This window comes from Myotis nattereri (assembly GCF_964212035.1).
Source record: "Myotis nattereri genome assembly, chromosome: 9".
Classification (NCBI taxonomy): domain Eukaryota; kingdom Metazoa; phylum Chordata; class Mammalia; order Chiroptera; family Vespertilionidae; genus Myotis; species Myotis nattereri.
Window position 1 is genome coordinate 6,945,573 of NC_138084.1, and position 16,193 is coordinate 6,961,765.

General features: G+C 56.6%; 1 protein-coding gene across 1 annotated transcript in view; it reads left to right on the forward strand.

The window, feature by feature from the left end:
• The window catches only part of LRP5 (LDL receptor related protein 5), a gene marked incomplete at its 5' end in the record, with an annotated part of 74,905 nt that overhangs the window by 11,180 nt on the left and 47,532 nt on the right, over positions 1-16,193 (forward strand). The window contains one exon of the mRNA XM_081099497.1: positions 15,586-15,982. Within this exon, the coding sequence (XP_080955623.1) occupies positions 15,586-15,982 (397 nt within the window). The remainder of the gene's footprint in view (positions 1-15,585; positions 15,983-16,193) is intronic.

Below are 16,193 nucleotides of genomic sequence, written 5' to 3' on the forward strand. Positions count from 1 at the left end.
TTGGGCTATGATCACAGTGCCCCCACCTCCACGTAGACATGCCCGGGGATGCGACGGGGCGGGGCGAGGCTGTAAAGTGCTTTTGATAATGACGAACTGTTAGGATGATTATGGCAGTCATAATCGTTATCCTCTGGGGAGAGCCCATGGGGGCTCTGGAATCAGGTGTAACTTGTCTGACAGTGGTCTGGTGGGAACCATTGCACCTCCCACCGTGGGCCCATCTCCAATTAGAAGGAGAAGCAGTGAGGTGCGTTAATTGCCTAATCTCTATGTAGAGCCTAATGGCTCCCGGAGCGCATCTTGACCCTTGCCTAGTAAAGCGGGTGTTTGTGCTGTAGCTTGCGGCCAGGGCCCTGCGGCCAGGGGGCCGGGGGAGGGGGGGCGGGCAGGTGCAGGTGTCAGAGGGCACTTTTCGTCAGGCCTCCTCTAGCAGAGGTGTGGGCAACAGGTGTTTCTGTGTTGCTTCTTTATCCGGAGGCCATCCATCCATGTGTGGGCTTTGCCAGTGCACCCCTGCCTTCCCTTCTCAGAGGGCTTTGTTAGGGACCCTACTTCCTCCTCTCCCTGGTGCCTTTCTTCTAACAGCCTGGCTGATTTACAGGGCCAGGGCCTCCTCTCTGGAGAGCTGACCAGCAGCCCCCCTCCAGTCCCCTTGCACCCGGCAGCCTGCCCACCTGCCTTTCCCCTTGCCCCCCGCCCCCCGCCCCCCCCCCACCCCCGGTCAGCTCACCCCCTGCAGGCAGGGGAGGGAGCTGGGCATCCCTCGGATGGTCCGTGCCTTTCCCCAGGACTGCTGACTGGGCTCTGCACCCAGTAGGTACTCCGAACGAGGGCTGCTGCTCTCCAGGCTGGGTGCCGGGTCGCGCTGTAACGCGGAGGATGCAGCCCTGAGCTCCTGGCCTTCCTGCCACACCTGCCCTCTGGCCATGAGTTCAGGTGGGACCTGCCTCTTCTCGGCTGGACAGGCGCCTGCTTTCCTCATTTCCTGTTGTGGCCTTTAGCCTAGGAGTAATTTAAGCCTCTAGCAGATTATGTGCTGACTCGCTCTAGTGTAACCAGCTCAGAACTAGGCCCCTGGGAACAGGCAGGCACCGGCCCCGTCCGGGGCAGCACGCACTGACCCTCGGCCAGCGGTGCTCGCCAAGGTGAGGGCTGTGATGGGGAGCCCCGCCTGCGGCCGGCCCCTGCGCCTCTGCCACCTGGACCCTGGCTGTTGTGTCGCTTGGATGGGTCGCCCTCTCTGGATAGAATTGCCAGGTGGCCTCTCCCCGTAGCATTTGCCTCCTCCTGCTGCCGGCCGGTTACGCTCCCACTGTGTAACCTTCACACCAGCCTCGGAGGAAGGAGGCGGCTGCGTCTCCATGCACATCGAGGAGCCGGCACTACTGGGTTCCCAGCCCCTGTGCGGGTTTGGGGGCTGCTGGAAAGGTCAGCACCCAGGACCAGCTCCGATTTTCCTGGGAACCGTGCTCAGCGTGGGGTCCGGAGCAGCTCCCACCCTGGAGCCCAGGACGTGTCACCAGGGGCTTGTCCGGGTTTCTCTGTGGAGAATTCTGTCCTGTCTTTCCAGACCTGCCTGCATCAGACGCTGGTCCCTGCCCGAGGGGAGGTGCCCAGCACTGGAGGAGCTCCCCTAGGGCCCCGCAGAAGCCCGTGATGGGTGTCTCCTCATTCTTAGGATCCTCCAGACCCAACACTGAGCTTGGCTCCCAGGGTAGTCGGAGCTGGTCCCGGGGGCTGAACATTCCAGCAGCCCTAACCCTGCGTGGGATCTCCGAACCAAGAGATGCCAGCGGCTCGAGGAGTGTCAGCCTCTGCGAGGCTTCAGCAGGGACAGACGGCAAGAGGTTACAAGCAAACCACAGAGAGGACATTTGAGTTTTATCTGATGGTTTCCATCTGTCCACATGCTGGACAGACACGCCCTGCGGCCGAGGCCTTGTGTTGGGCTCTGGCGGCGGCGGCCTGCAGACCTCGGCACCCAGGTAGCTGCCTTTTTCGAGGAACAGGGATCATTTGAAAGCAGAGCCTCCCCATTTTCCCATAAAAAAGGAGATTTTGCAGCATGATGGTGAATTTGGCACGTCTTCATTATTATGGTTTTTGTGCAACACTTAAAGAAAATAAAAGCTGGTACAAAGGTATGTTTGTTTCTGAAATGTGTTTCCTCTCCCAGATGTCCTTTTCTGCCAGTTCCAAATCACGGTGAGCTCAGCTCTCCGGTTTCCTCTGCGGGCAGAACAATGCGGTCTCTGTGAGCGCGTGGGGGGACGTCAGTGTGTGTGGGGGGGCTTCTCTCGCCTCGGTGGAAACCACCGGCCTCTGCCAGTCGGATAGGGAGCCCGCTGACTGGTGGGGGCTTGGCGGTCTGCGGGCCCGTGGTGGTGACTGGCAGGGTGGTGGCTTGCAGGCACCGCAGTCTGCACCTGTGTTCAGATCCTCGGGTTTGCTTGTGTGGCCTCGAGGGAAATGCTTGCATCTGCGTGGTGTGTGTGGACCCTGGGACTTGGTACTGTATCTACTACCTGCCTTTGATCTGGCCTCTTTCTTCTTCTTCTTATTGTCTTTCTGGCATCAAACACTGGTCCCTGCCCAAAGGGGAGGTCGCCAGGACACAGGGTGGGTACAGAGTCGGCCGGAGAGCCAGGTAGAACTGAGTGGGTGACCCCAGAGTCCAGCGTCCCTCAGGCCCTCCTTGGCTGCTTGGTCTGTTACTGCTTTGTTGAGACCAAGTGTGTGTGTGCTCCTTGGGAGAGCTGTGAGCCACACACATGCACACACAGGCGGGCTCACATGATCACACATGAATGCATGGGCACGCACACACACAAATGCATGTATGCACACACACACAGGACCCTCAGAAGTGCCTCCTCGGTTGACTTCTAAGGACAGCTAACAGACCTCTACCAGCTTCCACTCGGAGGTTTTGATACTTCTCACCATTGAGAACGCTTTCTTTGGGGTGCACATTTAATGAAATCCTTATTTTGTAATAAGTGCCTCCTGCCTCAGAACACCTGAGATACAAGCACCTAGCCTTAATAGATAAAAACAGCTAATACATATTGGCATTTGCAGTGGACTCAGCAGGTTCTAAGCCAGCGGTTCTCAACCTGTGGGTCGCGACCCCTTTGGCGGTCGAACGACCCTTTCACAGGGGTCGCCTAAGACCATCCTGCATATCAGATATTTACATGACGATTCATCACAGTAGCAACATGACAGTTATGAAGTAGCAATGAGAATAATTTTATGGTTGGGTCACAACATGAGGAACTGTATTTAAAGGGCCAGAAGGTTGAGAACCACTGCTCTAAGCGCTGTTCATCGATGGTCTCGTTTACTCCTTCCAGCCGCTCTGCAGGCAGGGTGCCATCACTACCCCATTTCGTGGATGAGGGAACTGAGGCTGGGAGAGCCCATGGAACTTGCTCAGGGTCATGGGGCGCTAATGTCAACAGACTGAAGCCCCAGTGCCTGTCTCTGAGTTGCTGTTTGAATTATAAAGTGTTTTCTTTCATCTCTAAAGGACATGGGCCCGAGAGTCCCCAGTGCATTTAAATAACTGTGCTGCTGGGCCCAGACCTCAGTCACCCCATTGAACAGATGTGGAGACTGAGGCCTGGACGGGGGGTGCCATCAGAACCGCTCTCCTGGGTGGCCCCACCTCCTGTATGAGCCTCATGCCTGTTTCAGTGGGGCCTCCGGGTTTGGGGTGAAAGCGATGGACTTGCCTTCCACCAGGATGGACCGCCAGCGTCAGCTCCCCTCTCCCCCTCCGCGGGCCCCCAGCCACTGGATCCCAGGACCGCTTCTGTCAGTCCTTGCCATGGCCTTGGGCCACTTCCGGGAGCCTGGCAGGCTGGGAGCCATTGAACCGAAATGGTATGTAATCAGAATGCTATATTTTGTCGAAAATAAGAATGTTAGTAACAGGCTGGTTTCTGGCAAGTCAAACTGGGACTCTGAAATACATATTTTTCCCTGCTCTGTCCTAAACCTTCTAATTAGAGAAAGCGCACATTTGCGGATATAAATCAAACGTCATATTCCCTACAAACTTGTCCTAGGTATCACTGAGTTATAACATTCCATAGTTGCTAAATGAGGGCTTGCAGAATGTGTGTGTGTGTGTGTGTGTGTGTGACAGAGAGAGAGAGAGAAGGGGGGAGGGAAGGAGAGAGAGACAGACAGAGACAGACAGACAGAGGTGCCCTTAGGTGAGCCCTGGCCGCCCGTTTCCTTCCCTCTCAGGCCCCTGGGCCCCTGTTTCCCTGCTCCCCTCCCCTCTGTCAGCACCTGCCCGGCCGCTGCGGTGAAATATATACATTTGCCCAATTAAAACATACTTAGCAGCGGAAATGGCTTTCGGGGAGAAGCACTTTCCCTCACAGGAAAGTCTCTGCTGAGCAGTGTTCCGTGACCAGACCCCGACTTCCGCCCCGTTAATGGCCTGGGTTTTGGAAAGGTGGTTTGGCTCTGGTAACGGGCCCTGTGTGGGCTGTCCTCCCTTGCTGGAGTCCGGCCAGACTGACCCAGCTCTGGGGCTCGGTGGCCTGGGTCCTGGTCAGTGGGGGTCACCCTGGTCGTGCGCTGTGTTGGTGGACGGGATGTTTCCTCATCAGTGTGGACCCATGTCCTGGGGGCTTTGGGTCAATTGTATCTGGGCTGGTTTGTTGCACACGGTTTCCCGGTCACCAAACAAAGAAGTCCCCTCCTCAAGGCAGACACCTCTTGGCCACGGCCAGAAGGCTGCCAGTGGTGTGGGACACCCGAGGCGTGGCCCCAGGCGGCCCCCAGCCTCCGAGGACATCTGTCTTGTTTGTGAAAAAGAGCGGAGGTGGCCGGAACCGGTTTGGCTCAGTGGATAGAGCGTCGGCCTGCGGACTGAAAGGTCCCAGGTTCGATTCCGGTCAAGGGCATGTACCTGGGTTGCGGGCACATCCCCAGTAGGAGATGTGCAGGAGGCAGCTGATCGATGTTTCTCTCTCATCGATGTTTCTAACTCTCTATCTCTCTCCCTTCCTCTCTGTAAAAAATCAATAAAATATATTTAAAAAAAAAAAAAAAAAAAAAAAAAAAAAAGAGCGGAGGTGCTGGGGGCGGCGGTGGCCATCGCCAGCGAGCCGGGATTCCTGGCGCCCTTGCCGGGTCTCTGCTGTCGCGTCCTGTTCACTGTTACTTTTGTGTTTTCCATTTCACGTTGCCTCCAGGCCGGTGTTTTTTGAAATGTGTCACCTGGGCCAACACTACACGGTGTTTTGTGATCAGAGACATTTGGGAAGTCCTGGGGTTAGGAAGTGAACTGGGCTCCCGCGCTGCAGGACTTCTCAGAGCCTTTAAAATGGTCACGACACGCCAGGCTATGTTCCCCGGTGTCTAGGTGCAGAGTCTAGATAGAATCTGAAGGGCAGCGTGTGGCATTGTGAGAGGTTGAGGAGGAAAAGCCCAGCTCAGGACGGGGCCCGCTGCCCGCCCTGCCCATCATCACCTGGGTGACCTCCACGAGCTGCGTCACCTGTCAGAGCTTCTGAATCTCCACCTGCTGGAAAATCAGATGAGACCGCTGCTCCCTGGGGAGTTGCCTGGATCCCTTGGGGCAGCCCGAGGGTGGTTTGCACGCAGCAGGCCTGCAGCAGATGCTGGTTTCCCCCTCTGCCCACCCCAGGGTGTGCTGTCCCGTGTGGGTGCTGGGCTGGGGGCCAGGAGCTGGTGGCTTGAGCCTTGCAAGGTGGGGGGACTCAATGGCCATCTGATGGTCATCTCCTGCACGAGGGGTGACCCTCTGCTAAGTGGGAATGAGGGCCACACAGTCACTCCTGGAAGGGACCCAGGTCACTTGGGCCAGGGTCAGGACCTTGGAGTGACCTTTGGGAGCATTGGGCTGCCTCGCCGGACACCCAGGGGTCCCTCTGGCAGGGGCAGAGTGGGCCTCTCAGGTCCTGGGCCTTTGCTTGTCTCCCAGGACTTCCCAGAGCAGCTGACCTGGCTCCTCCTAGAGCAGAGGCCGAGGCCTGTTGTCCGCGCGGCCAGAGGTCCTCCCGCCTGCCCCAGGCCCAGCCCCCACTGCGTGCAGCCCGTCCCTGTAATGGAGGCCGGAGGCCCATGTCCTGTTCTGCGTGCCCCAAGGTTTTCTTTTTATCTTTTGCAACTGATTTCTTCTTTCCTGCTCCACCCCCGAGACTGACCTTGGCTGCTTCCTGCGCGCCTGCTTCCCTGACCTTTGCAATGTGGTCCCTGCTCGGGAAACCTGCCCGGCCTCGGGGTTAATTGCTGCCTTCCTATAGAGCTGCGGGCGTGTGTGTGTGTGTGTGTGTGTGTGTGTGTGTGTGTATTAGACTGGGGGCAGCAGGAGTGGGTGACTGAGCCAGGAGAGGGAGAAGGAGCCGGGGTGGCTGAGGGTCCTGGGGCAGGTGTGTGGATGGAGGAGAGTGGGGCGTGGGGAGCAGGAAGGAGGCACCAGGACCCTGGCAGGTAAGAGGCAGGTGTGAGGTGAGGCAGGTGCCAGTGAGTAGGGAGCAGCGTGCCGCCCTTGTGCTGGGCTGGGCCTGGGAAGTTGGGGAGAGAGTCGGTGGCCTTTGTTCTGCAGCCCTTGACGTTCACAGACTGCAGGAGAGCAGCACCCCCAGTGCACTGCCTTAGCCCAGATGGAGGGTAGAACTTCCAGTGTTCCAGAAGGTTCCCCCAACTGCTTCCCAGCCCTCACCTGCCCGCCCCGCCCAGGAGGGGCCGGTCTAGTCATCTGTTCTGAGCTCCCCGCCCTGTGGTTGTGATACAAGCCCTTTCTACCCGAGCAGCCCTGGTTTAGGAAGCCGTGGGCCGTCCCTGGGGCCGGGATGCAGTCCTGTGCCCACCTTGGCTATATCCGCCCTGATTTGAATTAGAATATGCTCTGTAGTCAGTACGTTTACACAATGCCAGCAGCTCGATCGTTATCTCGGTGACCCCTGGGATGGGGGGAGGGGGTGCGGAAGCAGGGCCCTCCCCCAGAAGCCCCTTGGCAGCCGGGCCCTGCTCTGCATGGGCCCTGGAGTGGCATCAGCCATCCCTGCCCTGAGCTGCGGGCTGCGGGTCCTGTCTGGGGAAGTCCAGACAACGCATTCAGGGAGGTGGGGCGAGCTGGGCAGGCTCATGGAGGCCCCAGCTGTCACCCGGGCCAGGTGTAGCAACCATGGAGGGTTTGTGGGGGTGGGAACAGCAAACAGCATGGAGGTGGAAAGGTTGGGGTCTGCTGGAGTCTTGGTGGGATCCATGTAAGGGAGCCTGGGGGGCCGAGGCCACGTTGGGGAACCAGGAGAATTTGGGGGTGTTCCCTGGCTTCGTGGGTCCTTAGGTATGTGGCTAGATGGGGGGCTATGGCAGCTCAGCTGACGGGGCGAGTGGAGCCACCTGGGGCGTTAGATGTTATCGAGGGTCCCGCCTGGCTCAGCCCCTCAGGCCTGCAGGTTGGAGTGTGCTGAGCTTTCCATAAAAGGCAGGACACCTGTTCAGTTCAAGGAAACCTAAGGTTTTATTGTTGTCGTAAATGTCAAGTCTGCTTCAGCACACGTGGACAACTGCGGAGCCGTGTCCCGGGCGCGCTGGCTGAGCTGCGGAAAACCCCGATAAACGTGGGATTCTGTCGCTGGAACGAATGGTGGTCGTCCCGGCTGCCCGAGGCCTCACGTGGCCACTGCTGAGCTGGGCGCCGGGGACGGAACATTGGGGGGTGGGGGGGCGGGGGGAGCCCTGGCTTCAGGGATTGGTCACATAAAAAAGTGAGTGTGGTGTGTATACTTCTCCCACCTTCCTTAGGAATGTTCCATGAGCAGCTTAGGTATGATTTTCTGAGAATGCTGGCGTGCAGTTTCCAGCCATTTTGAGGCCCCTGAGCTTTGCTCCAGGCAGTCAAGTGCGCGGTTCTCGCATCGCACGTGGAACCGAGGGGCTGAGCCGAGGGGCCGACCCTTGTGGCGAGCCGGGTGGCCCCTTGCACGCACTCGTGGGACCGCACAGATGTCTCCGTGTTAGCCAGATCAGTGTTTTTCACACGTTTCCTCTTAGACGGGAAGTAGGGCTTTCCTGCCTGGGGACGGGGAGCCTTGGACAGGCCCCGCCCCGCCCGGTCTCTGTTGAGGATCCATGTTTTACCACAAGATTCGTGGGAATTGTCCCGTCTCCTTGGTAGTCACGCTAGTTTTTATAAAATGATGATGAACTTGATTTAAAGCACCTAGAATTATATCTGAGTAATAATGGCCAAGAGTGTATGCAATAAATAATACAATTTTACAGAAAGACACGGAGGAAGACCTACGTCATTGTTCATGGATAGGAGGACAGTGTCTCAGAGCTGCCACTTCCCGAATGGATCTATAGATTCCATGTGATTCCCCACAGTGCCCTTCCCTCCCCTCCCCTCCCCTCCCCCGTTAGAAATGTTGGTGCCTGGCGTTCAGTGAAGTGGGGTGGCAAGGGGTGCCATGTTGAGGGGCCAGCGGTGATGTGGCCGGGGGTGTCGGCGTCTGAGAAGTGAGGTGGGGCGGGTGAGAGGTGGCAGGCCCACAGGCTGCAAGAGTGGTTGGGAGTTGGTTATATTGAGCAGAAGTAGATATATAGACAATCACAGAAGCCAGGTACCGTAGGTCCTCAGTTACATCGGAGATCCGTTCCTACGGCGCACGGCGTAACGAGATTTTCACCGTAAGTCAGAACCCACCTACATAAGCACCTGTCACTCACATGGAGCACAGACATATCTGTAATGAAGTGAAACAGTAAAAAATTTTAACAGATAACAATTCCGGACCTTTACTTGTGGTAAATAAATAATAAAAAACATAAAGCACATATGTTGAAATGACGGAACTTTTTTTTTATATAAAAATAAATGGGAGATGGCGACGTAACCATGAAATGACGTCGAGTCCGACGTAACCTGAGGACTGTCTGTAGCTACTTGGAAGGTACTGACAAGCGTAGTAAGTAGGAAGGTTAGAAAGTACCCTGAGGACATGTTAAAATCAGCAGGCCAGACACACACACACACACACACACACACACACACACACAGAGCTAGATGTAGGAATAGTATAGGTGTGTGTGTAAAAGTGCACATATATACATAGTTGATTCTTATACGTGGCACTTAACGTTCTATAAGGTTACCGTAAACATCGAGTTTGCCGATACTGATCCGTAGCTCCCAGCGGAAGCACGGGGTTAGGTTCCTGCGAGCCTCTGACCACAGCATTTTCATCCACCCATCAATACACAACCTTGTGTGCGTTTCTGTTTAAAGACACCTTGTGTAGTATATATTGTTGATTGATTAACGCTGAACCCATGCCCTGCAGCTCACTCAGGCCCGAATAGCGCTCACCTAGCACACATTTTCCCTGTGAAGCATGTCACCCCTTCTCGTGTTTACAAACACAAGACGTGCGGCACCCCAGCACTATGCCGGCACCACCTCAAGCAGTGACATCACCAGCAAAAGGCACAGACGTGTGACCGGGGGACGCTAACCACACTGCGAAGAGGACACTGTTTACAGTATGAGCAGAGTGCCGTGGGTTCCCCCTCACGCTGGACGAGGCCCAGGAGTGGCCGCAGTGGCCCTGTTGGCATTGGTTTGGGGATGTGAATACATTTCAGTGACTAGGGGTGCTCTCCAGGTGGAGCCTGGGGGGAAGCGGATGGGTCGTGGATGGGTTCCTGGCTCTGTCTCCCGAGAAGGCCCGGAGGAGTGACCCCCAGCAGCCGTGAGCACACCCAGTGCCCAGGTCACAGCTTCTAAACATCACTCTCCACATCCCACAAACAGGAGTATTGGCCCCGAACCCGTAAATGAACTAGGAATAGATGCGTCTACACTGGTTTAAAAATGCAAATAAATAGTATGTTGTAGTATGCTTTAATGACCAGCCACCATTTAAAAATCTTGAATGGAGGGCTGGAACTGTAGTTCTAAGTATTATTTAGTGGTTTATAATCTAAAAGAGAAAGATGCAAATTGACCGTACCTTTGTGATGCCCACCAGCCAATCAGGAGTGAGTATGCAAATTAACCCAACAAAGATGGCAGGTTAATTTGTATATGTAGGCGCCAAGTGACCAGGGGTGGGGTGAGATGCAGGCGTTCTGCACCGCCCCAGCCACTTGGGTCCTCTGGGCAGTGTGGGAAGGCGGAAAGGCGGCTCCTGGCCGGAGTGAAGGCGGTGCCGGCAGCCAGGGGAAGGAAGGCCCATTCTTGCACGAATCTTTGTGCATTGGGCCTCTAGTATTCTATAATCTTACTACACCCTGTTTTTATTATTTACATTGTTTTGAGTTGTGGTAAGTTACACGTAACGTGAAGTTTATACCGTCGTAACCCAAGTGTCCAGTTCAGTAGCTTTAAGTACATTCGCGTTGTTGGTCTTGCACCATAATTTAATTATGGATTGAAGCCACTTTCATACAATAAAGCAACATTGTGTATCTCTCTGCCTCCTGCCCCCAGCTAAGCTGTGACATTGTTGCTTTTTTACACTGTAAACATAATCTAAAATGCCATAAAAAATTGCAACAGATTTTGTAGAATTTGGGAAGCTGGCTGTAAAATGTAAGGGAGTGTAGTGGGCTCATGTCAGCCTCTAGGAGTGATCAGGAGGGACCGGCTGGGCAGACGCTGGGCAGATTGCAGAGCCCTTGTACTTGGGCACGTGGTTTTGGCACAGGGCTAGGCAGGCAGACAGAAGGACAGCGGAGGGAAGGTGGGAGCAACCCAGGCATACCTGGAGGTGTGGCCCCGGGCAGAGGTGGCAAGCAGGAACTCCTGCCCCTGAGGATGGGGGTACAAGGTGGTGCGGAGGGTGGGTAGCGGGTGGGAATAACCAGTTTGAGAAATTCAAGCTAGAAGGCACTCAGAGCTGTTAGGCGTCAAGGAAATTGTTTATGAGCCGTTGTGAGTGGAATTAATTAACTTGAGTGCGTAGATGCATCTTGGTGTCAGGCCAGGGCATGCTCAGCATTTGCTAAGTCTTGTTCATCTTTGAAGGCTCCAGTCTCCCCTCCTCCAGGAAGCCTGCCAGGGCCACCCATAGCTAGCGCTTCCTCCTCCCAGAAAACTGCCAGGGCCCTCTGACAGCGTTTTCTCCCCCGGCTCCAGGCACCGCCTGTCCTTGTCACTCAGCTGCCTGTTCTTCTTGCTTAGGTGGTTAACTGCATGTGTATGTGTGTGTGTGTGTGCGTGCGCGTGTGTACGCACACGCGTGTAAAATGTCCTGGCGTTGGGCAGATTACAAAGCCCTCGTAGGCTCCTTGAATGTGGCCCTGCACTTCCCCATGGGGCTGGCACGGGGCAAAGGACCGTTCCTGACGGATGAACCCATAGTTTGCGTCCAGGCCCCATCCTGCTCCAGTGAGCAATGTAACGCTTGGTGAATATCAATAAGGCATGTTCTTAAAATGTGGCTGATTTTGGTGCAGTAGCAGGGGATTGGATTACCTTGAGTCGGGCTGTGTTTAGTGTAACCATGTGAACAGTGTAAAACACAGGCTATCGGAATGGAAGCCCACACATCTGTTACGAATTCTATATATAAAAGCTGGATATGCTTACACGGGTTAAAATGGGGCTGTTGGCACCGGGACTCACTTTCAGACTCCCGATTCCACCGGGCTGGGCCTGGAGCGGGGACAAGCCTTTTTTCTGGCACCGACTGGCCGAGGGTCTTGGGAAGTCAGACAAACCCCACCTCTGCTCCCACTGCCCTACCAGGGAGGCACAGAGAACCCACAGGACTTGAGGGGGTGTCCTGAGGGTCGTGCCGAGCAGGGGTTGTGTACATCCGGGGTCACGGAAATGAATCTGTGCCTCGTGAGACAGACTGGGAGGCCAGGGCGAAGAAAGGCGGTCACAGGGAAATTAGTGGGTTCGGGGTGCAGCGGTGCCTTTAAAAAATTATTTATTGAGGTGAGATTCACATAACATAAAACCAGCATTTTTTAAAAAAATATATTTTATTGATTTTTTACAGAGAGGAAGGGAGAGAGAGAGAGAGTTAGAAACATCGATGAGAGAGAAACATCGATCAGCCGCCTCCTGCACACCTCCTACTAGGGATGTGCCTGCAACCAAAGTACAACCAAATCGAACCCGGGACCTTTCAGTCCGCAGGCCGACGCTCCATCCACTGAGCCAAACCGGTTTCGGCAAAACCAGCATTTTAAAGTGAACGCTCGAGCGGCACTTAGCACAGGCACCGTGCTGTGTAGCGACCACCTCTGCCTAATCCCAGGACATTCCCATCACCCCCAAAAAAACGCCCGTCACCCCTCATCCTCCCTCCCCCTGCCCCCGGCAACCAGGAGTTTACCATCTGTCTTTATGGATTGGCCAGTTTGACACGGAATCATTATAATTCGCGTCTCGCTTCTTCACGGAGCGTCATGTTTTCAAGCTTCATCTATGCCGAGTGTGTCCGTACCGCATTCCTGAGGAATGTCCCATAAAGCACGGTTTGCGTCTCCGTTTCTCCGTCACGGACATTCGGCTGTTCCCACCTCCAGGCGATGGTGACTAATGCTGCTGTGGACGTGGGTGTCTATTTTTCCGAGTCCCTATCTTCAGGGGCCTTTCGGGGCTAGACCGAGGCGCAGACTTGCTGGGTCACCTTGGAGGAGCTGTGGGAGTGCTCGCCACAGCAGCCAGCACCGCCTGTTGAGAGTAGCGACCTCCTGCTTTGTAAGTGAGGAACTGAGGCTGGCGGTGGAGATGAAAAGTCTTGCTCCAAACCTCACAGCTGGGGGCCAGGCTGGGATTCGAACCTGAGTCTGAATCGATGCTCTTTCCTTTGTAGCAGAGCTGGCCTGGCCGGGGACTGAAAAGATGAAACATTGTATGAATTACAACTGCCTCGGGCAGCCTGGCTGGTGTTTATCCAGCGCTTAAAATGTGCCGTAACCAGACTGTGCTGTAACCAGGCGGAGCCTTTGTATGGATTGTCCTGACTCAGCCCTATAGTTTCTGATGTGGAGGTGCGGTGATTGCCCCCTTTCACAGACCGGACGTCGAGGTCCGAGAGGCCCAGGTCTGAGCTGGCCCTGCTCTGAGCCGGCACCCTGAGCGGGCTCCCAGCTCACACCTGGAGGGCTGTCCCTGTCTGTTGGCCCTCGTGATGTGTGGCCTTGAAAAAAAGTGTACAGGTAACTTCATAGAGACATAAATGGAATACGGGGCTCAGACATTAAGAATATATTTGCCCGGAGACTCAACAAGGTCCTCTTTCCCTTGCCCCGTCTCCTTGTCAGACTGTCCCCACCTCGCATGTTCTCTTAACCGCGTACATCCGGGTTGAGAGCCACAGTCAGTGTGTGTGCTTTGACTTAGCATTTTCTGATGTTACTGCCGTCATTTTCTTAATGCTTTAATGGACACAACTTTCCACTGAGAACAGCCCAGTTATCCTGATACTGGGGATGGATTGCTTGCTTGTTTGTTTTTTTTCTACTTACAAATAAGGCTGCTGCAGCGAATCTTGTGCCTGGGACCTTTCCCTTCCTTCCGATTGGCCCTGGAGTGCGGCGCTGGCCGGGCCAGCGGCTCAAGCTCTCACGCTGTCCCCTGGCCCCGCCTCTTTCTTCTCACTGCCCAACGTTCAGGCCAGCAGTCACGAGGTCATCCTGGGTGGAGTGACCTTGGACAGGTCAAGGCACCTTTGTGTGTGTGTGTGTGTGTTTTAAATCCTCACCTGGAGATACGTTTTGTTTTGTGTTTCGTTTTGTTTTTTTATTGATTTGAGAGAGAGAGGAAGTGTGTGTGTGTGTGTGGGAGAGAGAGAGAGAGAGAGAGAGAGAGAGAGAGAGAGAGAGAGAGATCAATTGGTTGTTTTCTGTACGCTCTACAACCAGGGATTGAATTCCCAAACTTAGTATGCGCCCTGACAGGGAATCGAACCCGAAACCTTTCAGTGCACAGGATGATGCTCCAACTAACGGAGCCACCCAGCCATGGCCAGGCACCTCTCTAAGAGCCTTCTTATCTGGCAGATATGCAGCTGTGACCCCTGACCTGGCGGGGGTGGGTGCTGTGAGAGGAGGGCACACGGGCTTGTCCGTGGGGTAGATGTGGGGCACAGGGTCTGCCTGCCTCCTGTGTGCTCCCTCGGGACGTTCACACCGGCTGTTCCCTCCGCCAGGGACGCCCCCCCTCCAGGCCTCCCTCGCCCCCTTCACGTCTTTGCCCGGGTGGTACTTTCTCGGTGAGACCATCGACCATCGAGGCCGTCTTATGTGACAGGCACAGCCAGCCCCTCGCCCCGCTCTGCTTTTCCACACAGAGTGGACGTTCCCGGAGCCCACGTCTCCAGACCGCGTGCAGTCACTGCTGGTCTGTCTCCTGCTGGAATAGAGGACGCGAGGGTGGGTCCGCCGTTCCGTCCTGTGTGCGCAGGCGGAGTCTGAGCCCCCTGCACGCCACTCGCCGTGCCCTTCTGGTCTCACGGCCCCTCCTCCTCCCGCCTGGCCCTGTTCCCACCCGGCCCGCCCCGGCCTCCCCCTGTCCGTCCTGCCCTCGCCTTTCTCCACCTGCGGGAGAGGAGGACCCGTCTCCCGGATGAGCTGGGGCACCCGGCCCCTCGTTGGCACCGGGCCGCGTTAGCTGGGGTGGCCCAGGCCCCGAGGAGGGGACTGGAGGGAAGGTGCAGCGGGTGCCAGCTGGGGAGGGCGGGCAGCCACCCACGCAGAGGCCCCCCTCGCCGTGAGCTCCCAGGTGACGGAGTGCAGGGCGCCTGCGCACACTTAGGAAGTGAGTTTCTAACTGTCTTCGATGCAGGAAAGAGCCGCCCCTCCCCGAGTCTCCGTTGGGAAAGCACAGAAAATGGAAAAACACCCCCCCCCCCCCGTCCTCGTGGGCCTTTGAAGGGTGCACCTGAACGGCCCAGAGTGTAAACCGCGGGGGAATGTGGTCTTTCCGGTTCGGGGAGAAAGAACAGCGCAGAGCCAGGATCCTGGCGGGCGTCGGGCTTCGGGCAGCTTCTGAGCGTTCCTTCCCCTCCTCCCGGCCCTGTCCGCCTCTGGCACGGACAGCTCCACTCCTGTCACCTCGGGGACTCTCCTGTCCCCAGCTGGGGCTGGCGACCTGCCCCCTGGGCACTGCCCTCCGCCACTTCCTTTCCTGGCTGGAAAGCAGCCGGCTGGCGACTCCTGTCTGTGGGCCATCCACCTGGTGATGCTCACACCTGGGAAACCTCTGGCGTCGGGAGCCTGCTCCCTCCTGAGACCAGAGATGCTGGTTTAGAGTGGGAGGAGGAGTCGACGACCCTCTCCCCGCCTGCTTCAGCAGGGGGTGCCCGGGCAGGAGCCGAGTCAGCCTGGTAGGGGGACGTCCCGGGGCCTGTGACAGCACCATGCGCTCACCTGCATCGAAAGGGCCCGAGTGGCGAGGCGTGGGCCTGTCCGACCCCTTCCTAGCAGCGCCTTAGGGAGCGGCAAGAAGGACGGAGGGCCTTGGGCTCGGGCTGGGTGGGCGCCAGGGTGGCCATGCCATGGCCCCTGCCCCAGGCTGTGTGCCCCGGCCCAGCCAGTGGTACTCACGGGTTGCTTCTGTTCCCACAGCCTCGCCGCTGCTACTGTTTGCCAACCGCCGGGATGTGCGGCTGGTGGACGCCGGCGGAGTCAAGCTGGAGTCCACCGTCGTGGTCAGCGGCCTGGAGGACGCGGCCGCGGTGGACTTCCAGTTCTCCAAGGGGACGGTGTACTGGACGGACGTGAGCGAAGAGGCCATCAAGCAGACCTACCTGAACCAGACGGGGGCCGCCGTGCAGAACGTGGTCATCTCCGGCCTGGTGTCCCCCGACGGCCTGGCCTGCGACTGGGTCGGCAAGAAGCTGTACTGGACGGACTCGGAGACCAACCGCATCGAGGTGGCCAACCTCAACGGGACGTCCCGGAAGGTCCTCTTCTGGCAGGACCTTGACCAGCCTCGGGCCATCGCCTTGGACCCCGCTCACGGGTAAACCCAGCGGCCGCCCCCATGGTGGGGTGGGGTGGGGTGAGGTCATGATTTCCCTTAGAAGTTACTTGAGCCTAAGTTGCTTTTCCTTTTTAAATATACTTTTCTTGATTTCAGAGAAGAAGGGAGAGTGAGAGAGAGAGAGAAACATCAGTGATGAGAGAATCCTCAATCGGCTGCCTCCTGCACGCCCCCTACTGGGGATCGAGCC